This window comes from Sycon ciliatum, chromosome 1 (assembly GCF_964019385.1).
Source record: "Sycon ciliatum chromosome 1, ocSycCili1.1, whole genome shotgun sequence".
Taxonomy (NCBI): domain Eukaryota; kingdom Metazoa; phylum Porifera; class Calcarea; order Leucosolenida; family Sycettidae; genus Sycon; species Sycon ciliatum.
In genome coordinates this window covers 77,328,644-77,346,861 of record NC_088643.1, presented here as the reverse complement: position 1 = coordinate 77,346,861, position 18,218 = coordinate 77,328,644, and the positions used below count along the sequence as shown (strand labels likewise).

At 48.1% G+C, this 18,218-nt stretch overlaps 1 protein-coding gene across 1 annotated transcript; it reads left to right on the top strand.

The window, feature by feature from the left end:
* The first annotated feature begins 151 nt into the window (after nt 1–151).
* LOC135805579 (methylglutaconyl-CoA hydratase, mitochondrial-like) lies at nt 152–13,707 on the top strand. Its single transcript, XM_065319639.1, has 9 exons — nt 152–359; nt 1,877–1,941; nt 2,610–2,738; nt 8,583–8,721; nt 9,283–9,339; nt 10,230–10,300; nt 10,460–10,576; nt 12,243–12,341; nt 13,115–13,707. The coding sequence occupies exons 1-9, from the start codon at nt 233–235 to the stop codon at nt 13,190–13,192; spliced, it is 882 nt and encodes a 293-aa protein (XP_065175711.1). The 5' UTR covers nt 152–232; the 3' UTR covers nt 13,193–13,707.
* The last annotated feature ends 4,511 nt before the right edge of the window (nt 13,708–18,218 follow it).

Genomic DNA, 18,218 nt, shown 5'->3' with positions numbered 1-18,218 from the left:
GCTCATGACCTCAGCTCAGTGCCAGTCTCAGTCTAGACGTCTCTGCAGCCGATCACAGATCAACGCTTGCCATAGAAACGGAGGTGTGTCGGGGGTATGCCATGGCATGTGGGTGATTCGCACCAAACATAATAATATTATCATTTTTTCTTCGTTTTCTTTCGGTGTTTATTTATGTCAGTGTTTGAAAACCTTCTTTCACCGAGATCTTTTGAAAGACGAGCTCGCCTGCATGTCAGCAATGTTTTGCTCCATGCTGAGGAGATCCTTGCCGGCTGCACACCATGGAGCTGCTGTCCGGTTTATGTGCAGTGAAAATCAGCCCTATTTGTTTGAGCGTCTATCTGGAGAAAATGAAGGTGAGGACTGCTATGCTGATACAGGAGTTTTACATTGTACCACGAGTACATAAACCAAAAGAAAAAAAAGTTTATATACTCTTGATTGTACCAGTAGTGGAGAAATTGGGAGTGCTATAAGTGGAATAAAAATTTGAGTTAGTGAGAGTACGGCTTCACCATTTACTAAATACTTACAACTGCTACTGCTGCTGAGAGAGACCAGCAGACACGACTACTAGTACTTGTAGCAACTTACTGTGCTCATGTGCCTATTCATGGGGCGCATAGGGAACCTGCACTAGCAGGAGTGGTAGCTTTGCACAAGGTACACGTGTGTCTGGGTTGGTACAAGCGGCGTCTGGTTGGTCCGTGGCATGCCATGCATCCTGACGGGCAGCTCCCCGCGGACCGTCTCTATGTGACGGGGACTTGAACATGAAGACTGCTAGGCACACAGTATTCATGGTGTCGCATCACTTGCTACTGAACCAGTTTCACTGGTCTCTGGCCAGTCCATGATGATAGCCAACAATACAATTATGTAGACCTATCACTGGACAGCTAGCTGTTTCAATCTTGTTCGATCTCGTCAGCGGAGCTCAGAGCTACTGACCGAACCGATTGCAATGAAGTCTAATGAATGACAAAGCTTTTTTTCAAACCGGTTGAAAGCATCAAAGTCAGAGTGCTCTAGCTGTGATAAACACACAGTGAGCTTTGCACGTAGACCGTACAGCACATTCTGCACAGTAGAGTTATCTTTAGCACATTTTTCATCACCATAATTTGAAGAAGGCTTGGCTGCTGGCAGGACTAATGCAGCACCACGGCTTGAGTGCCAGGGGCTCACAGTTTTCTTGCTGACTTTCTGTACAGCCAAAGTCAATCCGCTGTTGCCAGCTGATCATCCTAGACTAGTATCACATGCAGTGTGTGTTCAAACCGTGCATACTGCTAACCATACATACTGCTAACCATACATACTGCTAACCATACACAGGGGCGTGCTCGGCCCCCCAACTAGGGGGTGCACGGGAGCCGAGGGGAGCCCCCCCCCGGCAAATTTCTGCAATTTGTTTGCAACCTTTCTTGAATTTTAGAGCATATTTGCATACATTACAATTGCAATTACCCAGATTGAAAATGTTTGGGGGGTGCACGTGCCCCCCCGTGCCCATCGCCGAGCACGCGCCTGCATACATACTGCTAACCATACATACTGCTAACCATACATACTGCTAACCATACATACTGCTAACCATACATACTGCTAACCGTACATACGGCTAACCAGGCATATTTTTCCGACTGCCGGCACGTCTTTCTCTAAGACAACGCCATGGTTGAGAGGAAGGTGTGCCTGTCGTCACCGAGCAGTAACCACTCTCACTCCGGATTTAAACATTCCTCTCACCACAATCTTGAGAACGGTACAGCACAGGGGTAGAGTGCCGCGGGACACGGGAGGCTGAAACATTTGATTTTAATTTTGCTCACCGTTGCTGTGCTGCGTGTGTGTTATTTGTATTATGCAGGCATAGGTGTTATCTCCATGAACCGTGCTAAAGTGAACGCACTGGGCAAGGAGACGCTCACTTTTGTAGGTTGACAGTCAGTAGCTGTGTTTTGTATACACACTGCCTCTCTGTGCATATCCTATATTATAGACTGCTAGACTGTACACTGTTCTGTGAGCACTACACACACACATACATCCGCATACATACACGCATGCATGCACACACACATGCACACACGTGCACATACACACATGCACACACACACACACACATATGTGCACATGCACGCGCACACACACGCATACACACACACTCTCTCTCTCCTCTCTCTCTCTCTCTCTCTCTCTCTCTCTCTCTCTCTCTCTCTCTCTCTCTCTCTCTCTCTCTCTCTCTCTCTCTCTCTCTCTCTCTCTCTCTCTCTCTCTCTCTCTCTCTCTCTCTCTCTCTCTCTGTGTCTGTACATATTATACACATCCCACTCTTTATCTGCTGCATGCCCTGCATGTCTAGTTATAGTAGTGCACATCTTTCTGGAATATCAGTATGGAATATGCACTGCACACTGCACACCCTGTCTGCGAGGATTGGTATGCACACCAGCTATGTTAGTTGTTTTGTATTTGGTTTGAACAGTTCGTCTCAAGTCATGGTTCTGGTCTTTCATGGCAGTACAGTCATGCTTCTTCTGCTCTGTAACCTTTCTGTGGTTTGTTGTCTTGGTCGTGGTTCTGTTTCTCTATCGAGACAGATGAACTCAATCATGAGCGAACTGAGTACAGACAAGGCAACGCGTGTCCTCATTCTCCGCAGTATCATCCCAGGAGTGTTCTGTGCTGGCGCTGATTTGAAGGAGAGAGTGAAGTTCACAGAAGATGAGGTATAGTGCTGTCTATAATAGTAGACACCCTTAGCAAAACACGTTATGTTGTAACGGTATTACCGTAAGGGGGAAAATACCGTGATTTGGGTTCGACCTTTAGCAAGATGCACGCTATTTTTAGAACGCTGTTGCCACGAGAATGCTATTATTTCGTGCGGTACAACCATTTATGTCACCATATACGCGATACAAGGTGAAATGCGTACGGACTATGCAATATTTGGCCACAAAACGTACCGTTGGTCACAACGATAAATCACACCCCATAACGTTTTTACGCTGCAGCTTCAACGCTATTTGGGTGATAAGGGTACGAGTACCGTAAATAATAGCGTTACCGTTGTTTGCTAAGGGTGTCTACTGTCGCAAAGTCGTCGTTGATGCAACATCATACCAGTCTGAGTTTGAAATGTATCAATCTGTGTATGGTAGAACGGCTTATTTTTAGCATTTTCTGAATCAAGACCAATACACGATGAAATATCTTAGCAAAGCGACATTCAGAGTTCAAAAATTAATAGTCTTGTACTGATGTACTGTACATGCAAAATTTCGAATGGCAGGGCAAAATGTAGCGAAAATACTCCTTTCACTAAAATCGCTAAAATATCACCGGCGCTAAAATTAGCTGTTTTACAGTATTGCGTGAAGGATACAGCGATGCAGCACTTCTAATTTACCCAATGTGAGTTTTGTGAATGATGGACCAAGCAGGGAAGTCATAAGTGAAGAGGGGAAGAATGTATGATTTAAAAAAATTAATGTGACAGCTATGGCGTAAATGGGCGAAGTGGCTTGTCATTATACCAACATATCGGCATACCCGGGAAGATACATGATCAGCATAATAAGACCAGGATAGGGCGGGATCCAATACGATACCAAGGTGCTTATGGTGAGGCGCCACAGGGAGCGAGTGCCCGGGATTGTCAGGAAAGTGGGAGACAAAAAGAATAGTAGTTTGGTTTTGTCCACTTTTGGCCTAAGATACCACGTGTTTGTCAATTGGACGATGTCATTGGACGATGTCATTGATGCAGATCTGGACTATGGGATACAGGGTGGAGTGAGATGGGGAGGAAGCGAGGAGGGTGCGGTATCATCGGCAAACAATGAGACATTGGGGATTGCATAGGGGAGATCATTAACATAGGTCAAGAAAAGCAGGGGACCTAGAATGGAACCCTGGGACACTCCACATGGCACCGGTTCAGGGTCAGACAAAGTGCCATTACTGTGACGCGCTGACTTCGGTCGGTAAGATAGCTCATGTACTGCGCTGGCAAGTCCACAAAAGACGAAGCAGTGCTGTCTGCAGAGTAAGCAGCTTCATCTGACTGGTACTTGTACAGTCTGTATCGGCTATAGAGTGACCGGATATAAGAATATATCGGCTACAGTGATATTGATTCATTGCACTCCCAACTCATCACAACCACGCGCTCTTCAGCCGAACCATACAGACACCAGCAAGGACACTTCCGTTGAGAGATAATATTGCTCCACGCCCCTAGACAGCTGTTTCGCTCCCTGTCGGAGCTCATCAGTAGAGGATGATAATGATGATAATGGAGGAATGATCATTCTTATACACCAGAAATGGCGCAAGTGCGCGCTTTCCACATATATCAATGGCATATGCAAGCTGCTAAAATGGTAAAGTGTGAGAACAGCGATAAATAATCATAGTACGCGCTCATTGGTGGAGAAACACACCACACAAGCGACGAAAATCTTACTCGGAATACTGATGCCAATGGAAAGTACACGTATGTTGTTTATTATTATGATGTTGCAATGTCCATGTATGCAGGCGAGGCGAGACTCACCGCCGAGATCCCCCAACGCGACAGGCTCGGTTGCCGTTCAGGATTCACACCGACCTGTCCGCCCGTCAACAGGATCGACAGCGGGAGGCCCCACTGATGCCGATGTCGATGCACACCAGGAAACTTGTAGTCGTGAGTGTGATACTAACAAGTCTAGCAGCAACCACCGACAAACGAGAGGCCAGCTGGGGCATTCACTCCAGTCAGGGATGCTTGGTCGACGCTTCGTATCAGCAGCTCAGCTCAGTTTGATCAAAGATGTTGCAGATGTGTCTTGCTTTCCTCCTTCCTTCTTCACCGACTCGTCTTGTCATCTCTCCTTCTTTCTTCACCGACCCTTCGTGTCCACTCTGCTCTGCCACTAACGGCGCATTAAAACTTCAGAACTAAAATATTGCGACAGAGCTTGTGTGTGTGTGTGTGTGTGTGTGTGTGTGTGTGTGACAAAGCTCTGTCGCAATATTTTAGTTCTGAAGTTTTAATGCGCCGTTAGTGGCAGAGCAGAGTGGACACGAAGAGTCGGTGAAGAAAGAAGGAGAGATGACAAGACGAGTCGGTGAAGAAGGAAGGAGGAAAGCAAGACACATCTGCAACATCTTTGATCAAACTGAGCTGAGCTGCTGATACGAAGCGTCGACCAAGCATCCCTGACTGGAGTGAATGCCCCAGCTGGCCTCTCGTTTGTCGGTGGTTGCTGCTAGACCTGTTAGTATCACACTCACGACTACAAGTTTCCTGGTGTGCATCGACATCGGCATCAGTGGGGCCTCCCGCTGTCGATCCTGTTGACGGGCGGACAGGTCGGTGTGAATCCTGAACGGCAACCGAGCCTGTCGCGTTGGGGGATCTCGGCGGTGAGTCTCGCCTCGCCTGCATACATGGACATTGCAACATCATAATAATAAACAACATACGTGTACTTTCCATTGGCATCAGTATTCCGAGTAAGATTTTCGTCGCTTGTGTGGTGTGTTTCTCCACCAATGAGCGCGTACTATGATTATTTATCGCTGTTCTCACACTTTACCATTTTAGCAGCTTGCATATGCCATTGATATATGTGGAAAGCGCGCACTTGCGCCATTTCTGGTGTATAAGAATGATCATTCCTCCATTATCATCATTATCATCCTCTACTGATGAGCTCCGACAGGGAGCGAAACAGCTGTCTAGGGGCGTGGAGCAATATTATCTCTCAACGGAAGTGTCCTTGCTGGTGTCTGTATGGTTCGGCTGAAGAGCGCGTGGTTGTGATGAGTTGGGAGTGCAATGAATTGAAAATCTGGCCGAAAGCTCTGTCGCAATATTTTACAGTGATATTGGTACGAAATATCAACAGCAAAACGTATTTTATCCAGTACAAATATCACTATAACCAATATTATCGGATGTATTAAATGATATAATTATCGGATATTATGATGGCAACAAAGAATCAAAACATGCATAACACACTATATTATTATCGGCTAAAGTGATAACTTTAAAATACATGTAGCAATAATATCAAAGGCCCTATTTTTTACTTTTCTTCACGCTGATTATTTTTATAGTGATACAAGTACCGAAAGAGCAATACAGCAAGCTGATGAAGGAGAACATCACCAAAAACTACAAGATCGCGCCTGAGAATGCTTATGATGAAGTCAACAGCGAGGCGAAGGAGATCGCAGAGGATCTAGATCTTCAAAACAGGATGGATGTACTGGCTAAGTCGGAAGCATTTATAACACTGAAAGACCACAAAAACAACTTCGCTAGAGCGCTGCCCTGCAGACTCATTAACCCAGCCAAATCGGAGGTGGGTGTGGTGAGCAAGGCTATACTGGAGAAGATCGTGGCTGCTGTGCGTCGCCAAACGGCCGTGAACCTATGGAGGAGCACCATGTCAGTGATCGAGTGGTTCAAGGAGATACCCGACAAACAGCGCCACACGTTCCTATGCTTTGACGTGGTAGAATTCTACCCGTCAATTGGTGAGCAGCTCCTCCGTCAGGCCTTATCGTTCGCGGAGCAATTCACCACGATCGAGCCGCGTGAAATGGACATCATCTTTCACGCCCGGAAATCGCTCCTATTCCACGATGGCCGCCCCTGGATGAAGGACAAGGGCGACATGTTCGACGTAACAATGGGAAGTTACGATGGCGCCGAGACGTGCGAACTTGTGGGAGCCTTTCTTCTCAACCAGCTCTCAAGCCTCGTCGATAGATCCGCTATCGGCCTCTACAGAGACGATGGACTGGCCGCCCTCAAGGACACCAGCCCACAGGCCGCAGACCGCCTCAGAAAAAAGTTGACGGAAATCTTCAAGCGCTTCGACCTCAAAATTACCATCGAAGCGAACTTGAAGGTGGTGGATTTCCTGGATGTCACCATGAACCTGGACACCGGGAAATTTCAACCCTTTCGAAAACCAAATGACAACCCGCTCTACGTCAGCAAGCAGTCCAACCACCCGCCTGGGATCACCAACAACATCCCTGCTGCTGTCAACAAGCGCCTTTCCGCTATATCGAGCGACGCGGAGGCATTCACCCATGCAGCCCCCGTGTACCAGACCGCATTAAAGGCCAGTGGATACACCGAAGTGCTGAGCTTTCAGCCCGAGGCACATGAGCACATGGGCAGGAAGAACCGCAGCCGGAAGATCATATGGTTCAACCCTCCCTACTCCAAAAACGTTAGCACAAACGTCGCTGGTAGGTTCCTGAGCCTTGTCTCCAGGCACTTCCCGAAAACATCCAAGCTCGGGAAGATTTTCAACCGTAACACTCTGAAAGTGAGCTACAGTTGCATGCCCAACATGGGAGCGGTCATCAGCAGCCACAACAAGAGCAACCTCCGAGAGCCAGAACAAACCAAGGCATGCAACTGTAGAATCAAGGAATCCTGCCCGCTGCGCGGAGAGTGCCAGACGAAGGAGATTGTGTATGAGGCCACTGCAGAATCTACCAGCAAGATTTACATCGGCCTATCAGAGACACCTTTCAAAGCCCGTCACGCCAACCACCTGACCTCCATGCGTCATGAGAAATACAAAAACAGCACTGAGCTCGCAAAACACGTATGGGAGCTGAAGAGCGAGGGAAAGCCGTTGACCATTACATGGAAGGTGCGGGAGAAGAGCCAATCATACAGATGTGAGTAAAAAAAATGCAATCTTTGTACCGCGGAAAAATTCCACATCCTGACTACACCCAAGAAGCTCCTACTCAACAAGCGGTCTGAGATGGTCTCGAAATGCAGGCACGAGAATAAGTTCCGCCTCGCAAATTTCACACCTATCAAATGAACTGACCAAGTACTGTACTGCACTTTGCCTGAGCACCCATTATTATTAATAACAAAATCCCTTGGCCTGTAGTCGGCGATGCCACTCTGCTCACGCCTGCCCGTCACCAAACGACTCCCTACTTGTAGCGATCTCACTGGCCCATTGCCCGCCACCCTCCTGGCACCTCCACCCATCTGCTGTACACTGCCTCCCCATCGCCTCTTTCCGCGCTTTCATGCTCACACCTGCCTGTTGCCCGCCACCATCCTGGCACTTCCCCCTGTCGCGCCTTGGCCCGCGCCAGCTTTCTCCCCATACCTCACACCAGATTTAGCGCTAAATTTGTTTATGCTTGTGGCTCTATGTTTATAAGCATACTGTTGGGTAGACCCGAGTATCAGTTGTCTGATGATTGCCTAGCGGCATAAAACTCAGAGTTACAACCAACCTGAACGTCCTCCGCTGAGTTTGCTATATAGTGATACATGTACATGTACATAACAGAGTTTTTTTCATGGAAATGCAGGCACTGTCAACTATGCAGCATGCTCACTTGTCAAAACGCCATGCTGGAAGTATTTCCTTGCCTTTCATGTGTCGATCGTAAAAAATCGATCGTATCGCATATAGTGATGCATCGGTTATAGTGATAAAATCACGGAAATCAAAAGGGTACGCTATAGCCGATACAGACTGTACTTGGTATGTGTGTGTGTTGTGCCTGTACCGGTATAGGTTCGTATGTATGTTCGCCAAGCACAGAAGATGATAACTGACTTAGAGCAGCTTAAGATGCCTGTCATTGGTGCGCTGGATGGCCATGCCATGGGCGGTGGACTGGAGTTTGCGCTAGCCTGCGACTTCCGTGTTGCAGGTACGCACGCCTGGTCCCATCCTTGTTGGCAGTGTACCACTAGTCTGGTGTGTTCCCCTTCAATCCCTGACATGCACACACACACACACACACACACACACACACACACACACACACACACACACCTGACCTGACCTGACCTGAACATTGCTGTAAGACGGTCACATGTCCCCCCCCCCCCCCACACACACACACATGCATGCATGCGTGCACACACACGTTCCCGCACACAGATATGCACACATGCATGCACAGCTGTTATGAGTCGGTAGAGTGTACTTCCCTTTGCTTGTCATTGTCCTCCCGCTTATACATGTACATGTTAGGATTATTGTTGTGTTTTGTTGTGTTTTGTTGTGTTTGTAAGACCTGTGCTGGATCTGGTTTCTGTAGCAAGTGGGCTCATGTTATCCTAGTTAGCATGAGAGTATCACGTTCTCTCTTGATCAAAACTCATCCGGTATGGGTTCCGTTCCAATCGTGCTGTGGAGTCTTTCTCACCATTCATACCATGTTTGTGTTTCTACCTATATCTGCACTTGGCCAATTGTTCTCCTCCAGCGACCAATGCTAAAATGGGCTTGGTGGAAACCCGGCTTGCCATTATTCCAGGCGCAGGTGAGTGCTGCATCCTTTTTAGTGCCTCAGTAATGAGCAACGGGTGGGGGGGGGGGGGGGGGGGGTGGGGACACCACTGTACAGTGCTATGCAATAGCAGGCTAGCAGTGCACTCTTTATCAAGGCTTTCTTGGCCGAATCAGGCCAGTGCGGGCGCTAATCCAGTACGGGCGATTGCACTGTAGCCAGCAGTCACACATGCACTGTAGCCAGCAGTCACACATGCACTGTAGCCAGCAGTCACACATGCACTGTAGCCAGCAGTCACACATGCACTGTAGCCAGCAGTCACACATGCACTGTAGCCAGCAGTCACACATGCACTGTAGCCAGCAGTCACACATGCACTGTAGCCAGCAGTCACACATGCACTGTAGCCAGCAGTCACACATGCACTATAGCCAGCAGTCACACATGCACTGTAGCCAGCAGTCACACACATGCACTGTAGCCAGCAGTCACACATGCACTGTAGCCAGCAGTCACACATGCACGATAGCCGATAGTCACACATACACTATACTCGCAAAGTGAACGCAAGCATGACCTCGTGTTGCTCTCATACACGAGCGTTATGTCCTGAGCCAACAACCTCAGTTTCTTCGTCATTCACCGCAATACCATTATTGACCTCGGACTGATCCAGATCTGGTGGTGCCTTCCTGAATTCGTACCAATATACCAAGAAAAACGAATAGCGGACATCGTCTGGGAACAATGTACATGTAGGGAATATGCAGTGTACGAGGGTACGAGGTGTTGTGTGAGTGCAGTGTACGAGGGTACGAGGTGTTGTGTGAGTGCAGTGTACGAGGGTACGAGGTGTTGTGTGAGTGCAGTGTAAGATAGCAGTAGATTTGGTACATTCGTTCTGTTCTGTTGTTACTCAGGTGGAACACAGCGTCTCAGCAGACTTGTCGGCCGTGCCAAAGCCAAATACCTGATCTTCACAGCAGCGGTGGTAAGTGCAACGAGGGCAGTGCTTTTAGCGGCAGAATCGGTGTGTGTGTGTGTGCGTGTGTGCGTGCACGTGCGCGTGTGCATGCAGTTAGATTGGTGTTCGCTGGAAGACATGAAAAGCAAGAAAACTTCTTCTGTTTTTCTTCCTTTGTCCTGTCAGCTAAAAGGCGAGGAGGCAGCGAAAATTGGTCTGGTTGATGAAGTTGTGGACCAGAATGATGCCGGTGACGCAGCGTATCATGCAGCTGTTGACATGGCACGCAAGATTGTACCCCAGGTGAGAATTCCCGCCTCATCTGGTTTGTTTTGTTGTGTGGCAGTGATTCACGCCATAGTGCAGGATATCGTGTGACCTCTTCTTTGTGTTTTAACCACCCAAACGTTGTTCCATTGAAGGAGCATCTCCCCAACTGACTTGCATGCTTTTTCCAACATAGAGCCTGTGTCAACTGGATGTCGGTAGCTTTACTAATAGTGCCTGAACTCAAATATCACCAAGAAAAACCACATGCCAATAATGTGTATGCATCAGACTGCTTTGAGTAGGGTACAATGGTGATACGTACAACTAGCTAAATAAAATACATTTATTTTATTCCCGTAGCTATGCAGAAGACGTTACTTCAGTAACGTCTGGCGCTAGCCAGGGTCCACACAGCTTTAATTTGGTGTTTGTTTGTTTGTGTGTTTGTGTCATGCCTGGCGCTATCCCGTATCCGTCCCGTACCGTACCGTACCATCAAACACAGCTGGCCACAAACAGCTGGCCACAATATTCAAATAGGGCTTTCGAATGCAAGATCATAACGTGAAGCAACTTGGAAGAATGAATATGAATGCGAAGTGTATTGGGGAATGCATGTAGGGCGATAGCGCGGGTTCGAATCCCAGGTTATGCCTTAAAAAATTGGAGAATTGAAAACATCCCTATGCTTTTTTGCCTATGTCATCAAGGTGGTAGACGGTGTCGTATTACCCTCGACCGTATCTGTCCCGTGCCGTACCGTACCATCAAAGACGGCTGGCCACAAACAGCTGGCCACGATATTCAAATACTAGTAGGGCTTTCAAATGCAAGATCATAACGTGAAGCAACTTGGAAGAACTAGTATGTATGCGAAGTGTATCGGGTGATGCATGCAGGGTGATAGTGCGCGGGTTCGAATCCCAGGTTATATAAAAAATAGGAGAAATTAAAAAAATTTAACATCCCAATTTTTGTTTTTGCCTAGGTTATCAAGGCTAAAAAGCATAGCGTAGGGCCCTGAGCTTCCAAGCTCTCTCGTAAGCCTGTGCATGTAGTGCAAACCGTGTACATGACAGTGATCACAGATATCTTACTGGTGACTACAATGACCTAAATGCTGATGTCAGGCGGTTGCGGCTTGCCGATGAGTCTGCCGTCTTCACATGTGGGCCGCATTCACGTGCGGACCACGATAGATCTGCAAGCATGCTATCATCTTGGCAATGACTGTTTCTCATGTGTCGTGTCTCAGAATTTCATGAGCTTCTTGCTGTGTGACTACTGCTGTGTGTGACTACTGCTGTGTGTGACCTGTGTGTGACCTGTGTGTGACCTGTGTGACTACTGCTGTGTGTGACCTGTGTGTGACCTGTGTGACTACTGCTGTGTGTGACCTGTGTGTGACCTGTGTGACTACTGCTGTGTGTGACCTGTGTGTGACCTGTGTGTGACCTGTGTGTGACCTGTGTGTGACCTGTGTGACTACTGCTGTGTGTGACCTGTGTGTGACCTGTGTGTGACTACTGCTGTGTGTGACTACTGCTGTGTGTGACTACTGCTGTGTGTGACCTGTGTGTGACCTGTGTGTGACCTGTGTGTGACCTGTGTGTGACCTGTGTGTGACCTATGTGTGACCTGTGTGTGACCTGTGTGACCTGTGTGTGACCTGTGTGTGACTACTGCTGTGTATCTACAGGGTCCTATTGCAGTGGCAGCCGCAAAGCAAGCTGTTAATCAGGGAATAGAACAGAACCTCGCGGATGGTCTCAACACAGAGTGGGCTTGCTACGAGAAGGTATGGTAGACATATGGTCACTGTGCTGTTTGTTGTAGCCATTGATGAACTTACTGTCATTGCAGACATTGAAATCCGTTGAGAAGTCAAGCGTGAACTACAGTGCATGTGCGCACGTTAAAGCAGTAAGGGCACCGGCCCGGTCATTCCACCGGATTTCAATCAGTCCACGACAGTATGTTGCAGGATCTGTATTTGGAGTAAAGAGTCATACATGATCTGTTTCTAGCTGCCTGCCCCGTGACACGGAGACCTGCAGTGACTGAACTGAGCATTGGTGTAACTTGGTGCTGAGTGACTAAGAGATCAGCCTTTGTGTCCACTTACGTAGTCTTCACTCATATAGTCGATGTTTACGGTTTCTTCATGAGTCGGTATTTGCGCAATTCTACCTCCCCCAGGAATAAATTCACAGTTCACATGAGACGCAGTCAGACTGCGTTTTTGGCATCCGTAAGAACACCATCGCCCTCGAGGATCAAGGGGCTGATGCACTAGCAGCATCTAAAACAGTGGTTGATCAGACTCATCACACACACACACACAATGGTCACAGAACTCACCACACACACAATGGTCACAGAACTCACCACACACACAATGGTCACAGACCAAAACTCCCAGTCGCAATTATACACAAAATACCGTGCGTTTATGTATTATGCAGCAGAGACCCAGCCAGAGATGTGTGATGTGTATGAAATCCCCAAAAGACGGGGTCCCTGTGCGGAGAGCCTACTCCGAGCAGATGCATCTGTTTGGCCATTCTGCAGGTTATTCCAACGAAGGACCGCATTGAAGGCCTCATGGCGTTCAAGGAGAAGAGAAAGCCAGTGTACCGCGGCGAGTGATGCCGTGCTGCGAGCACCCGGTGTGTGATAATACGCGATGATCTCCATGCATGTCTTCTAACTGGACTGTATCGACGCGCAGGTACGCACAGATACACTACCATACTGCCCATCAGCTGGCTAGTGAGTGCCATGGATACTACAGTAGATAGCTTCTATTCAATCCTTGCACAGTAGTCACTCTCAGCTACTAACATATAGATATGACTGTTATTTTCAGCCTTAGTAGTGGTTTTTATCTGCCTCCTACCAAGCTTATTCTCTTCTTGATTGGCATACCTGTATTTCTTTGTATGGACAGTATCGTTTGCTTGTACTTCGAAGTATCTTTCGTACAAGTATGTTTGTTTGTCTCATCACGCCCTATGCATGTACTGGAACTGCAGTTATGTAAACTTAGACGCCGTCTACTGCTGTCAGCTTTGTTTTATTTTAGGTCCGACGTGAACAGTGTCTCTTACATCGATACGTCCCAGGGAGGCTGTTCCATTTCTCTCTTTCTGGCTGCCTCTCGACCCACAGACCCGGTGTGCGGATGTGCGGTAAAAAATACTTTTCTTACATGTAAAATAGAAGAAAAACACATGGGAACGAGTTATGAAGCGCATGTCTAGTTCACCAGCTGAATTTCGCTCATCCATCAAAATAATATACCTAGGGTTCCCTGTAAAAAGGCGCTGGCGCCTGTTGGGAATTCCCTAGTAAAAGAAGAATAAAAATAAAAATAATAATAAAAAAGCAACTATCCACGACTGTAACAAGATAATAAGCAGTCAGACAGTGCGATAACAGGGCACAAAACTGACAGGCTACTGAGACATTCAACGACCTGAGACTTAGCTCTAATACAGCTCCAATGCGCAAACCAACAGCCTTCCAACTTGGAAGGTACGCTGTTAGGTAGGACCGAACACTTTCTGACTGCTTATTATCTTGCTACAGTCGTGGATAGTTGCTTCATAACTCGTTCCCATGTGTGTTTTCTTCTATTTTTACATTTCGTATTGGCTCAGTATCCGAGTTAACACAAGCATCTGCATGCCGCACTCACACAACGAGCAACCAGTTTGGGGAATTGGAGGGTTTGTCAATTGCTTTGCCAGGCTCCGAGTGAGTGACAGCTTACAGCTGTGTGAATGTGTGTGTATGGCAGCTGGGCAGGGCCCTGCTGCAGAGGCTGAGTGAGCCGTATGGAGGCAGCCGGGCAGGGCCCGGCTGCGGAGGCTGAGTGAGCCGTATTGAGAGGCTGAGTGTGAGAGGCTGAATGAGCCGTATGAGGAGCCTGGTACGCAAGGTTGACTCCCCTCCATGTATTTACAGAGTTTCGCCTGTAGACGGCATCGGTGTAGTTATTGTAGGCCGGTATGATAATGGATACCGACAGGAGAGAACTAGAACAGGAAACATGATGATGACAATAGTGGAGTGGGTGGGTGGGTTGAGAAAGAAATCCACTGCCAATGCGGACAAAGCAAGACTGAAGTCAGGAACAGTGGACTTCGGAGAACAATGAGCGCGCGAGAGTTTGTTGGGAACAGAGCATGCGCCTTCTGTGTTAACATATTTTTGCGCGTGCGCAAAGAATCATTTAAATTTTCTTACATGGTACAAATATTAATTAACTGCAGTTCTTTGTTGCATTGAACTGTCATGCTGCCAAGCACAGCCCAGAAAAAAATCGAAAGTGAACCTAATGAAGATTAAGATTCAGCATTGCGTCCTTGGTCCGGCCAGCAGCTCAAAGCACATCTACTATTATGGTAAACAAAATAATAATCCTATCATTGAGCACCAATAGCTCTCAAACTCATAAATATTTTCAACTGAGAGGGAAACCTGTGTGCTACAAGTTGTCTATGCAGTATGTGTCCAATATGCAGTATGTGTTGTCTATGCAGTATGTGTCCAATATGCAGTATGTGTCCAATATGCAGTATGTGTCCAATATGCAGTATGTGTTGTCTATGCAGTATGTGTCCAATATGCAGTATGTGTCCAATATGCAGTATGTGTTGTCTATGCAGTATGTGTCCAATATGACATCTGAAATATCAGGTTCTTATCCTCTCTGTAACGAGATTTGCTGGATTCTGGGTGCATTTTTCTCAGGAGCAGATCTTGGTAGGTCGTAAGCTGAGTAGCAGCAGCTCCATGATAGCCGCACTGGTAACAATCTGAGGTACTTCTTGCACGAGCACCTAAATCTTGCTAATGTTTCTCGTTTTCTGCTGTGGCCGTACGAAGTGCAAGTTTCTTGCGCAAGTAGGCGTGGACTTCTTTCTTAGAAGTTAGCAGGTGTTCATCTGCGTCCTCCCAGTTTGAGCATCCTGTTTGCGTGTGTGAGAAGTAGTGATTCATTCGCAGCTCCGTTCTTGGGTTGACGGAAAGTGGGCCCTTGCCAATGGCTGTGCAGTGTCCTTGGTCAATTATCTGGTTAACGCGCCAGTTTGTGTTCATCACCGACTTGGGACGGTTGCTGCTCGGTCCATCCTTGCACTGTTGGTCACCGAGCTCAATAAGCAGGCCGTCACTAGAATCTGCGTAGCACTTGCCACTCTCCCTGTCGGAAGCCTTGCTTGACAACTGCACGGAGTTGATCATGTCCCAGTTTGACACAAGCAACGATGATTTAAACTCGAGATCGTTCTGCTTGTCCAGCTGCCGTATGAAGCGTCCGATGAGCGACTCAAACTTGTTTGGTTCGGCCGGCACATCGATGGGTACCATGCGCTCATCCACATCTGACGTGATTATCCACTGGTGAAGTGAGGAATGGCGACGAACGCAGGCATTCATTGCATTGCTCTGCGTAATCCACCACTGCTGCTTCTGAGCCCATTCCCACCTTAAAACCCGTGCAAAGCGCGCCACGCCCTGTCGCTTGTTCCAGGCTTGCACCAGCGAGGAGATCTTGCCATCTTGCACCTGTGAGTTGTCGAGTATGTAAGCATTGCGAACGCCGATGAACAGATAGTACTGCAGCCATTCCTCCAAGCCGCACGCCTTGCTGACCATTGTACAGATTCCGACGGACAGGTCTTGCGTTGTAGCCACCGCCTTGTCTTTAGCTTCTCCATTGCTGCTGCTGCTGCGCATGGGGATATAGGTAGGTGGCTTTACAACACCGGCTGTATTCTTGTCTGGCTTGTGAAGTGGGCAGGCAAACGACACCGGGTAGTGCGCTGTCTGACTTCCGGACGACGAGCGCCGTCTCAGCTGCACCTGGAATGCCTTGGTCAAGTCCTGCTCGGCCTCGGCTGACTTGCTCGCTGAGGATCTGTACTTCTGCAGTGCTGCAAGTGATTCTCTGGCCACGGAGTTTGGAATGGCACAGGTCAGGATAGCACAACGGTAGCGGTGCGCTTTGCTGCAGTCACCCTCCTCTGGCCACAGTGTGTTGTCGTGATTAGAAGAACGCTCCACGCTCGACGTCTCCCCATTGAGAGAGAACTTGCATTCGTACTCGCTGCTCGAGAAGCCGTTCGCTTCCGGGAACCAGCGCTTGTACAAGTTGCTCACGCCCCTCCCCTCGTCGGACGGCTCTAGATCAAGGACGAAGTGAACGGTGGGTTCCATGCGTACTTTCTCGCTCTCCGTCTTCAGCTGGCTATCCCTAGCACACGGCGTACCCGTGGCAAACACATCCACTATAGATGGCAGCTCAGCCCATTTAGACTGCCCGCGTTGTGCAACACTGCACTGTGGGAACGTCTGCCACATGATTGCGCCCGATTCCGGGTCGTAGACGCACGGGCCTAGGATCTGTGGAGATGTTTTCCCTCTCCGCTGGTGCGTGTTGCTAGCGTTACCGGCAAAATAATTCCGGCTTAGCGCACTCCACTGTCTCTGTGTACTCGGGGCGAGTAGCAGCAGAGCTATACCGAACACAAGTAACAATCCGACGGATTGCCATCGCCTCCCAGCTGATCTGAAACTCAACATTGCCGGTCCGAGCTCCTCTCCCTGTTGCCGTTACCAGGTTACTCCTCAGTGTTTCGTACTACTAGTACTCTCGTGCAGTCTATACACTCTTCTTGCAGTCGCATGCAATACTTCAGTTCAGACCTTGGTAAGAAGAATGTCCAATAGAATGTGCTCCACTCCGAGACGAGATACTACTAGTTACGAGTAAGCGAACCTAAGTAGTTTACTTTTAGTTACTACTGTTGCATGCATGCGATGTCTGATGGGAAGATGATCGCCTTTAGTTTTAGAGGACTGGAGTAGAACTCAAACGTACGTGACCGCAGTACCTGTACTGAATGAATGGCTGTTCACACCACGCTTTTAGACTGATTTCCAGAACTCCTTCCTGACCCTCTGGTAGATCTAGTAGTAGTAGTAGTAGTAGGTGGACGTCGACACTCGACGACAGATCTCTTGTCCTTTGCCACAGTCTATGTTGTCTACCTGGTCGACTAGCGACGAGGTGCAGTGTGTCCACGCTCCTGGTCCATGTGCCAGCCGCATGGCTTGATAAAGCTTAGCACGTGCTCAGGGTCAGTTTCAACGACGTCATTGCAAACCCTACTACATACTCATAATGAGTCATAATTATTATATTACTGTCCAGTAGATCTACTACTAGTACTAGAGTCTTGCATGATTGTCAAAGAACTTCTATTGACAAATTCATGATTGTCCGGAAAAATGAAGGGAAGAATCTAGTCAAAAGCTTTGTCTTGGTCTTTGCGGCTTACACAATACAGCATGCAACAGTATGCATGACCACGACTGGCACGACTGGCACGAGGCACGACGCGACCACGAAGTAACGTTAGTTCGAAGGCATGATGTCCATGATGACGGCAGTGACCATGGTGACACGCTAACATCTACAGTCTACAGACCAGTACAGACCAGTACAGTATCTACTCCTACATGTAGCCTAGGGCCTAGGGGTATGGTAGTGCTATGGTTACAGGCGTTTCCACGGTGAATACAAACCATGTGACACCGAATGACTGAATGAATGGCCAAGCTAGCATGCAGTCTTTCGCCGGTTTCGGACAGTATCCTCCACCGG